Raw genomic sequence first — 12,033 nt, 5'->3', positions numbered from 1 at the left:
GGCCTATTTAGACCCTTAGGAAATAACAAAGAGAGAATCGAGGATTAGTTAAAATCGTGTTCCTAGAATTAATGGGTAGTTAATAACTTCTGAAGTGTTGCAAATTTCCATAGTCACATGTCCCACACACACAAAACGGAACTAGATCCTATTACAATAGACTACTGTCGTGAATTAAACATGTTCCACTAATACAATAAATTAAATCAAAATCAGTTTATTTTAAAATGTTTGCAATGAAAACTGATAATTTTGCCAAAAAACAGCACCAAACCACTTTCATTTTGAGACATGTATATCTGATTGTGTGAAAGTGGTGGACAGTTAACTAAATATTTACAGAAATAATAAAAAGTGTAACAGAACAAAGTGTGAATATAAATGAAAATTAATTTTATTTACTTCCCTTTGGCTTCACCATGCAAAACTAAAAGACTGCAGTAGTCAGTACAGGTGGTCGGTTAACCAGTTTGCTCACCAATTCCAGTTCCCTCAAAATTCAGACTACAGGGTACTTACTGGTGCTGTCCGTGCATCTTGCTACTCATTGATAAGTTCCATAGTAGACTCAAGGAAGGGAATCAATGGCTAGGGTGGTGGCAACCAATGACTTTAGATCATGTACAAACCACTCTATCTGTCTGCTTCCTGCAGACAGTGTGATGAATGCTGTACTAAATGCCATACTGAGATGAAAAAGATCCATAAGTGGTTTCTGCTCACTGTGACACCCCAAGTCTCTTAAACTCTCTCAGAAAAGCATAGCTCATAACCTATAGAACACGGGTGTCAAACTCCAGTCCTGGAGAGCACCAGTGGCTGCAGGATTTCATTCTAACCATCTTCTTAATTAGTGAGCAGTTTTTGCTTCTAATTATCTTCTTTTGCCTTAGTTTTAATTAACTTGACTCAGGCCTTTTTTTCCTTAATTAGCAGCCAAACAATAATGACATACAAAAGAACTCGCCATATGACCAGCTCACCTGTGCCCGTCACACAATATCTGAAAGTGGACTCGGTAAGGTTGATCTTCTCAGGTCACCAACACATTTTGACAATGTTCTTAGAAAAAAGCAGAACATCAACAGTGTTGGAGGTGTCTGCTGTGACAGAAATAGAGCAGCAACAAGCCACAGAATTAAATAACTGGTTTAATTAACAGCAAGAATCAGCTTCTCATTAAGAGATTGGTTGGAGTATAAAATCCCAGTTTAGCTGATCATCTCTTGCCGTGTTTCACATCCCATTTTTGTTTGGAATTCATTTAATGACAAAAGGAATACATTCAGGGGACTGAATCTTTAAAAACAAGGCTATTAAAATGATGGGAAAAGAAGTTAATTGGCAGTGAAAGCTGGTCACTGATTAGGAAAAGGGTTAGAAGTAAAATCTACATTTGCTGCAGCCTTCCAGGCCTGGAGTTCTGCACCCCTGCTATAGAACCTACTTTGTAATGGCTCCATCATCTGTAATATTTGAATCAAGGCTGGTGACCCTTCAATTCACTGTTGTTTGTTTTGTAACTCTAAATACTTTTCTGTCCAACAAAGTCTGTACTTTCGGTTCCTGTCTATGCTTACAAAGTGTTTTATTTTCTGTTCTTGGTGTCAGCTCTTTCCCTTGGCTCTCAATCCCACATTGCTTTCTTTTATTAATACTGTTTCAATTTCATTGCACTCATGAGTTTCTCAATTTTATATAATTTCTCCGTAAAACTTCTAATGACACCTCATGCCATTAACTATACACTTTAAAATGAAGATAATATAAGAATAGATCATTAGCTTGCACTCTTGTAGGTGAATAAAATGTACTGTACCATTTATAATTACTTATACAGTATTAAGGAATGACTCAGGGGAAACTGCTTTCCATCACTTTTGTTGACCATACTGTTAGGCATCATGAAATTAAGCCAATGGCAGAGAATAAATGTCTGGTTAGCTAGTGTTCTTGTTAGGAAGAATAGCAAGGACAAATAATTATGCTTGTGTTCAACATTTCAAATAATTACTGTCATGCTTTTCTTTTTAATAGGAATGTGCTGGAGAACCTCTTTTCTCTTTATTCTGTGCGATCAAACAGCAAATGGAGAAGGGGCCCATTGACTCCATCACTGGTGAGGCTCGCTATTCACTCAGTGAAGACAAGCTCATCAGACAGCAAATAGATTACAAGACACTGGTAAGTTCAGAAGGTTCAGGAAACAACAAGACATATCACTGGATAATTTCATGGATCACAAAATACCAAGCATGGCTCTTAAATGATTTAATGTGATTTGCTTTTTTTAAAAAAATGAAAAACCAAGCCTCTAACGAGGTATAGGCATTAATCATTTTTCATAAAAAGACGATGTTTCCTTTCTTTTATTATTTTTAACTCTTTTGCTGCATCTTACCATGCTTATCAGAATTTTTTTTTTTTTTAATTTGAAAGCACTGTTATGACTATTAATATGAAAAACGAGTCAAGAGCTGGTTGCTGTTTTGTGCCTGCGGATCAAATGAAAGATTCCACCTAATCTATTAATAGACAGAAAATATATAGTAAATTAGGTTCAAACCATTAAGTCCAACCATTCACTTTATGAAGTAAAAAAAAGAAAAAAATCTGAAAAAACTGGGCAGCATCATGCTCAGTTGTGAATATGTTGTCCATTTATTACATGGCACACTCAAGTACACTCTCCCCTTTAAAGTCACATTCACTATAGTCTGCATATCTTCCCTTGGGAATTAGACTCACCAGGGAGAATCCACACGGATGTAAGATAAACCTGGGAACCCAATATGATCCTTGACTGAGCTGGAAATCAAACCCTGTGGCTGTTAAGGACAATTGGGCCACACTTTCTTTCTCATTCCTTCCAAATTTTTTTTACAGAAAAACTTTCCATCGTTTTTTTTTTTAACTGGAAGGATATTCAACTCAAAATTATATCAGCAGGTCTTCCACCAACATCTTTGCTAAGGCAGTCATCTTTTATTTATATATATATATATTCTCTTCAAATTTCACCTTGTTGCCCTCAAGTGCCAACTTTGTAATTTAGCTGGAAAAGACAGACATATTTTCAATGCCTTTAAGGATTCTAAAAACTTACACTGTATCTCATTCCTATTTACTTCCCCAAATGGATTTTTCTTTTTTCATATTTTTGTAAATCCAGTCAAGTTGTTATTCATTTGACCAGGCCTGAAAACACACAAAAGCAGCATATAGATACATTCTAAAATATGCTTCCTTCTGAAAGTGGGATTTGTTGAACCTCAGCAATAGAAAACTGATTTCCAACCATAATCTACTTATTTCACATGTATCCTGCGTGTCATGTAATTCCTTTTGTGCAACTAGAACTCGGTTGTCTTATAAATTAGCACTCTAATATTTAATCTTAAGTTATTTTACACTAACCTCATTAAGAACCATCGGATTCCTGAAAAGTCTGCAAAAATTGCAAAAAATATGTTACATATGAGTTTTGTAGTTTATTTTAAATGCATTATATCCATAAATATGTATAGAATGCAAAGTCATGTGCTACCAGTCATGTGCTATATATGAATAAATAGAAGTGAAAATTTGATTTATAAATCAACCTTCTTCGAAGAGTACCTAAATTGAAATCAAATAATGTATTCCTATGGGATATATTTGCTCCCAAGCTATCACAGCTTTCTGCCATTTTAATTGAAAATGTGCCAAACATTTCTTGTTGCTAAATGACTGAAGAGTAATACATTGCAAACATTTGAGTCTTATTTATGATTTGTCCAATAACATATTGCTAAAGCTTTATGTTACATATATATGCACAATTATATACACTGTATACTGTAAAGTCTTCATAAATAGCATGTAGGGTAATAGCAAAAAATAGAGAAATACTGTGACCAGTACATTCCAGTTCCAAAAATATCATAGCAATGTAAACTAAACAGAGAGGTTTTGTAAAGTAGGCTTTCTGTGAATAACAAGGCAAAAATAATCTACATAAAAAATGAAAAAAAAAGAAGTTTATTAAGAAATATTAATATGAATTTAATGTAAAATATACCAAATTGAAAAGATTAACGAAAAGGTAGTATACTCCTGTTTCACAATTACAGCCAGTTTATATATTAAAGCTAACATCAAGTTAAGATTTTTCTTATACACAGATTATTGAAACAAACTATTCACGACTGGAGGTCAGTTAGCTGTATTTGTTATGAAATTTTCTATGGTAGTTACTAACTTAATGTTTGTATTTGGCTGGCAAATGTGCCACACTAAGGTGGCATCTTATGTACAGTATGTATCCTTTGTGTTAGCAGCTGGTTCAATTACTTTGTGCCAGCCTACATGTTAATTGGGTGCGTAACAGCAAACCACTTTATACTTTCAAAGAATGTACTGCCATATTAATTAGGAACATGTTAAAAATCCCATGAAAGCATTGTATTTTAGGAGAAATATTGCTCAGTTCAGACTTCTTTGCATACAGATAAAACTGAATATTAAATCCATGCTGCAATTCCTTATTGTATGGACTTTCAAACTAAAACTTAAAAACTGTGTGGCATGTTCACAATTTCACTACTGCTGTTCTGATTTATAGAAATTCTAAGAAAACACTTAGAACTGCACATAAATGTCTAGTGACTACAAAATTAGAGTATTAAAGTAGTATTAAACAATTCTGCACTCTTTTATACCTTTGAGCATCTCTGCTTCTGGGTTCCCTGCCACTGACTTCATTCTTGTGAAGCTCTTTCTTTCCTTGTTATTCCAAAGACTACTGTGAGAGATGAAGTTTTAGATCAAGTGTGCAGAGAATGGAATCATTTAGAATAATTACTTTCAATCTCTCAAATTAAACTCGTTCAAATAAGATTAAAAAAAGAAAAATCTAGATCTGAGTTTCTTATTGTGAGGCCCAAGCAAATACAATACAAAGAGTTTACCTAATTAACAAAAGCTTGAGAAGATAAAAAATGAAATGTTTATAGAAAAAAATGAGGGTTGCCTTTTAATTTCAGCTACTTGAAATGCTGAAGAAAGCTAAACGCTTTAATACTCTTGAAAGAATTGAATCAAGTTTGCCTTATTTCTCTTTCAGTCAGGAAGCAACTTCTTTGGCAAATAGGATATGGCAAAGGAAACTAGACCTCTTTATTCTAGCACACAACTGAAAATCAACACTATTTTTTTTGTATCTTATTACATATTGAACTGATGATAAATTAAATGGGCTCATATTAATTAGAAGATGAATGCATCCTATTTTGCAAAACAGCTTCATTTCAGTCATCATAAAGTGCAGTCTTCTGTTTTTTAGCTGCCAACATTGACTCTCATTTTTTTTCAATAATCTTATTAGACTGTGCAAATGCTTTCCACCTCTCCATTGCTTCAGATTAAAAATGACTCAAGATAATTTCACAAATCAAACATAAATTGATTTTAGCAAAAGTGTTCCTTCTTGTTTGTGACTTGTTCATGTTTGTAAACCTTCCACAATTCAAATTAAAATATTTTAGTATCTCCCCCAGTGATTTGTTTCTTGTCTTGTCTAGATTTTGGTCCTGTTTTCTTGGTATGGTAGGTGAATATGTCGAGGACTTTGTGTGTTTATATAGCATTTTAGGAATGCTGCTTTATTTTGACAAACAATAATATGCAAATATATTTGAATTTAATCAACAAGCCCCAAAGTGCTTTCACTGTTTTCTCTGCCTCTGTGTCACAATTATTTATTTCCATTGCCTGTTTAAATCTAAAGCTAGACTTGTATCTTGTCTCGTTAGGTTTTAAATTGCATTAACCCTGATAATGAAAAAAGCCCTGAGATTCCAGTTAAAGTGCTAAACTGTGACACCATAACCCAAGTAAAGGAGAAAATCCTTGATGCAGTCTACAAGAATGTACCATATTCACATCGACCAAAAGCAGCTGACATGGATTTAGGTAAGTCATTTTGAAATACTCTTTTGTATTTTTTTCATTTTATTTACAGATTACATGCTGCAGTATATTATTAAGCCATGCTTATTTTAAATGACTAATGATAATGTCAAGTTTGCAACAGCCAAGAGTGCTCTTGTGAGTGGGATGCCACCTAACAGCCAGCTTTTATTGTCTCTACAACCCTGAAACTATTCACTTGGTTTATAATTTGAAGGATGAGCTAAGCAGAGTCTAAGAAATATGCTAATGCATTTTTTACTTTAGGAATGTAAATAGCTAAACATGCCAATGTGTTATTTAATAATATTCAAAACTATTTTTGGTTGGGCTGATGATCTTTTCTGAAAACTCATTTTGTCTATAATACATTTAAAACTATGTTTTGAATAAAACAAACATGACAATGAAATATTTTTGCTTTTTGAAAAGGATTTATGCATTTTTATAAATGCCACTCCACTCTCCAGAGTTCAAATTTAACATCAGTCCTGATTGCAAGAGCAGATAAGAGTAATAGAATTTTACCAGCTTGTGTCTTTTATTTTAATTTGTTAGTGAAATGTCTTGGATGTCACATGAGATAAGAAGGGATGCAGGGGGAAGCAACGCTTCATGTTAAATTTTCTGGTATTGTTCTATATTTTCAATTTAGTCAGGATCAGGTTAAACTTGGTTCCAATGCTAAAATTAATTTTTGTTATCTGAACTCCCTTATTATAAGTCATAGTCTTAAGTGCTTGCAGTCTGTTATAGAAACATATGGCACATTTCCGCATACATCCAAACTCATGCATACTAACACCAAATAACCTAACATGCGTCTGTTTGGGATGTGGGAGAAAAACCCATACAGACAGTATAATGAAAAGACATAAGTGACTGGGAACCCTGTTAATAAAATTTAGAATATCAAGTTATTATTTTGAAATATGGTGAGAATATTAAAAAGTAACAGCTTAATATGTATATGTAAACCTTTGTGTACATGGCGCGCCATGAGAGCTACCCAAATGTGCCGTGGAAGTAATTTTGTAGCACATCTGGGTCTGAACCTGAGAGAGATAAGCTCTGTAAATGGACAAGAGGTGTATGAGGAGGACAGGACTACCTGGAGAAGCAGGCATAAAAGCGGCTCCGCGATTGCTATGTAGCAGACGTGTCTTCAGGCTGCTAGAGTCCAACTGCCTGGGTGTGTGGCTACCAGTGATTCTCTCAGGGACAGTAGATACTGGGCATACAAGTTGCCTCTGAGGCAGAGGGAGCCGGGCAAAGGGACAAAACACCTGGGAGATGCCAGCAAAGTGGTCACTAAGTGCTGTGTCTGCAAACAATGATCTCAGAGTTGCTTCTTTTACTGGCTTCTCTGGTAATCCCACTCCTTCGGACAGTTGAGCCACATATATGAGATATAATGTGTTTGTGGCTAGGAAAACAGTGGTGTGCCATGGGATGTTTTTGGTTGCCTAAAGTGTGCCACCAAATAAAAAAAGGTTGGGAAACATCACCTTAGTGTTGTGGCATTCCCTCCAGGGTATGTTCCATTTCTAGACTAGTTTTGTGTTCCCTGTAATGAAAAAAGAGCATTTTTAATAAGTGAATTGACAAGTGGAATTATACATTATTAACCTGAAACATGCATTACAGAGGAACAATTCACTTTTTATGCTGACAGACAGCATTATATTATTCAGTAAAGGATACCAGTGTTGGTTTAGTATTAAAAAGTTCAACAAACTAATTAAAAAAATTGAAACGAAAGTGCAGTGAAAGACAAATTCAGGAAGCTAAAATGTATCAAAAACAAACCACATACCTTTCATAATACTAAAAAAAGATACTTTGCAATATATTGTAAACTGGTATATCGTATTCCATTAGTCTTGTGGCCAATACAGTTATGGTGGTGGCTGAGAGAGACAGCTCAGCTGACGTCAACAGGTAGTGCACAACCTTACAGTGCTTACAGGCCATTAGCTCATGCTTCTGAAGACATTTGTAATGTAGACGTCATGGGTTTGTGGCTGACCACCAGTAGTCATCACAATGCAAAATGTGCAGCCTGGGATAGAAAGTGGCGTGATTTCACGATAATATAACTACAGTAGTAGCTAACAACCACTAATCATACAGTGAACTTTATCAGGTAAACCATACCTTCTATTGTTATACATACAGTAAATGTTGCTGAGAGACAGAACCAGAGATGTTGTGCTACTGCTCGTCCCTTACTCTACATTTACTGTAAATTTCTCCTTATGAAGTTACACCATTAATGTGTTTTTATCGCCGACAATTTTAATAGCTTGCAAACTGTTTAAAACATTTTACATGATTAATATTTATAATATGTAGCATTATTCATATTTATGTGATTGTGGATTGCCCTAAGCATATTATGATTGCAAAAATGCATAAATGTATTTCATTTATGTATGTCTGTTGATTAAAAATGACTTAGGTAGTGTTTTTCTTATAAGGCCACTTAAGGTTTCTTCATTATCTGCACTTTTTTTTTTTTACAATTACTTTTGAAATATAGCCTTGTGATGACAAATGTATAATTTTAACATTCTTCTACAAAAACATACACCATAAACAGAGTGATTAATTTGTTAAATTCACCTATCTAATAATTATTTATTCATCCCTTTGTACTCAGAGCAACCTGAATGGGTGAGATCATGAGTGCAATAAAATTGTTAAAAGTGTAGTGCAGCATACGTTTCAATTCCTATGTATCAAAGATTATTTGTACTCTAAATATCTTCCTCCATTATCATTTTACAAATTCTCAGTTGGATTTGGGTTTGAAGGCTGTGGAATGCTATTCCTTAATCTGATTCATGGTCATGTTTCAGGACTTTCTGAGCTTTGTATTATTGTGTAAATATCCTGAATAAAAGGTTAATCACAGATTAGAACATGCATACATACACCATGTTTGCAATATTCAGATATCCTGTAGCACTCCAAGTACCAGAGTCCCAGTCTGTGCCGTGGTATCTTTAAATTGTCACCATCATCATGACTGATCAAGAACTGAAATATATCACACTAGGACACAACTCAGCTTTTTTCTGGACGTAGTAAAACTCAAGTGGGTAACTGTCTGACATACATCAATCATGACATGACATGAAAGTTGTGTATTCCCATATGTCTTATTCAGCTTCACTGTTATCTTCAGTTTTTAGTTGCTTACTGTCTCTACAGATAATCCACATAAGTCAAGTCGACATCTTTAATCCATCATCCACAGGATCACTCTTGGATAGATATTTTACTGACGCTCTTTATCTGTACATTGGTGACACTGGTGAACAGGAAAACCTTTGATCCTGTTAAGTGCTCACTACCATATTGTGATACAAGTCACTTTAGTTTTGCCCATGTTATCTCTTAATTGCACACATACATTATTTTTGTACTTTTCTACTTGCTTTATATAGCATAGTCAATACATTTTACACTGTCACACACATAGCAGTCCGTTGAGCAGCTTCCTTCCCACTCCACTGAAACAAACATTGTGGAAAGCCATCATATCCTCCAGTAGTCAATGACATGTCCTCTTGGGAAGGATAAGAACACACCAACATTGAAAGAAAAACTGTAGTTTTATATATAAATACGGTATATTAATTAAATAAATATACTATAGATGAAGATTTGGATATACATAGAGATCTAAAGCAAGAGAAATACATCTCCATTTTAGTTCAGAAATCTAATAATAATTATATTTCTTAGGTGATTATATACTGCATTGCTTTATTTCTCATTACAACATCTCTGGAGTATTTAATGTTTACAGAGAATATTTTGGAAATTAAGTGTTTTTTTTATTTCTTATGTATATTAGGACAGTGATAAATCTACAAACAGTGATCCAAGCACAGGTCCAATTTGGTTGAAAACCTCAGCATATTCAAAATCTAAACACTGAGTAAGCTTCGGGTTCCTAGAATTATTTATGAATGCTGGCTTTGTTTCACTCCTTATGGATGTAACCATTTTTTTCTAAAACAATACATTTGCAGATTTAGAATCTAATTAGGTTGTATCTTTAAAATGTGGTAATATTTTGATATCTAGTTTAATTAATATCTTAATAATAATTAAAATACTTAGGTATACACAAAAATAACTGAATATATTTCATATTGTAAGCAAATGCACTAAATGTTAAAAAAAACTGAAAGCCCATCAAATTTGGGGTGTTTATAATGAGAAGTTAAGCAAAATGACACCTTTTATTGGCTAACTAAAAAAATTACAATATGCAAGCTTTCGAGGCAATTCAGGCCTCACTTCAGACAAGATGTAAAGTTTGTAAGAAATGTGATTGATTTAATGAGGCAGAAATACATGAATATATGAATATTAAAATGTGTGCCTCAATTTTAGTGTTTAAAGTGTAAATACTCTCGATTGCAATAGACATTTATCATTGTTCACCCTCTGATAGAGGTCCATAGAGGGCCAGATCTCTAATAAAAGGTCAAAAATCAAAAGTAACATTATATTCATAATCACTAACCTTTAACAGTCTAAAATTCTACACCACATGCTTACAGAATGTTTGAAATTTGTGATTTTTAACCTTCAGGGAGTGGCTCTTGAAGAGCTAGGACCGCCAGTAAAGAATCAAACATCAAATATATTATCATTTTCATGATCAGCAAGCTGAAAATACCATAAAAAGACACTCTAAATGGCTATATTACAAATCCTTATTTGTTTGAGGTTTTGTGTAACTTTGACCCCTCATATCCCATTAAGCGGGGAATGCTTGAGATAATTCCTTCTGATCATTTTCGGTTTACTCTTTATTATTAGGGTGGAATGTTAGAGAGCCAAAAATAGGGGTGGAACCAATAAAAGCTTAACTTCTTGTAGTACTGGTGCTCCACAAAGGACAGTTCTTTCACCATTTCTTTTTAACTTGTACACCACAGACTTTAGCTACAACACAAAGGGCTGCCATCTGCAGAAATTCTCTGATCACTCTGCAGTTGTGAGCAGTATCAGGCATGGTGACAAGATGGAGTATAGGAGAGTAGTGAACAGTTTTGTTGACTGGGGTGAATTGAATCAGGTTCAGGTCAACAAGCAAAACTAAAGAATTGGTGGTGAACTTGAGAAGAACATGATCTCCAGATACTCTCCTGTATATTAGGGTTGTAGAAGTGCAGATCGTTCAGGACTAAAAGTATATGAACAGTAAGTTAGACTGGTCTAAGAACTCACTCTCTGTATGTAAGAAGTATCAAAGTTGGCTGTATTTCTTACGCAGACTCAGATCCTTTAGGGTCTGTAGTACTATGTTGCAGATGTTTTATAAGTGCATGGTCGCTAGTCCCTTTTTTTCACTGTGGCATGCTGGTGTAGGTAGTATGAAGCTGGCATACATTAAGAAGCTTAACAAACTGATTAAGAAGGCTGGCTTTGCAGTAGGAGAGATACTGGACTGCTTGGAAACTGTTACAATTTGGAGAATGTTGCCGAGACTTCAGTGTATCATTGAAAATGCTAATCACCCACATCATAATGTCGTGGTTGGACAGAAGGAGAGTTTTTAGCAGTAGACTGACTATCATACGTCCTTCCCACAGCCATCACACTCTATAACCCCTCTTCCAGTCACTGATTCACACAATAAGCTGTTCCCTCTGTCCTTAATGAATCTCCTAGAACAGTTTTTCAGCTACTTTGATGTGCAATAACTCGTTGTTTATTTCTCAAGTGAATAACTTTTTTAGTTCTTAGAATGTGCAATAATTCACTTATTCTGTATGTGCAATATTATTATGTGAAATACAGCTCAGTGTGCTATTACTGTTTAGTAAACTAGGGTTTTTCTGATATTTATATTCTGTTTTGCTTTATATGCTTATTTTCTATATTTGCTCTTTGCGTTACTTGTGCCTCTGTACAGTTTTAACATAAGTAATTTCCATTGGGATTATGTTTTTTAATTAGACATCAAGATGAGTTAAATAGTACACCATATGTGGGTTTTTCTTGTCGGGAGGCATCAGACAAAAAAAAAATAAATAGAATTGCTTTATAAGTTTTACA

General features: G+C 34.3%; 1 protein-coding gene across 1 annotated transcript in view; it reads left to right on the top strand.

Annotated features, from left to right (window-relative positions):
• The window catches only part of plxna4 (plexin A4), a 748,931-nt gene that overhangs the window by 662,891 nt on the left and 74,007 nt on the right, over positions 1 to 12,033 (top strand). Inside the window, exons 24-25 of the mRNA XM_039761357.1 lie at positions 2,038 to 2,184; positions 5,793 to 5,952. Of these exons, the coding sequence (XP_039617291.1) occupies positions 2,038 to 2,184; positions 5,793 to 5,952 (307 nt within the window). The remainder of the gene's footprint in view (positions 1 to 2,037; positions 2,185 to 5,792; positions 5,953 to 12,033) is intronic.

The sequence above is a fragment of the Polypterus senegalus genome, chromosome 8 (genome assembly GCF_016835505.1).
Source record: "Polypterus senegalus isolate Bchr_013 chromosome 8, ASM1683550v1, whole genome shotgun sequence".
NCBI classification, from domain to species: Eukaryota; Metazoa; Chordata; class Cladistia; order Polypteriformes; family Polypteridae; genus Polypterus; species Polypterus senegalus.
This window is presented reverse-complemented; position numbering and strand designations above follow the sequence as displayed.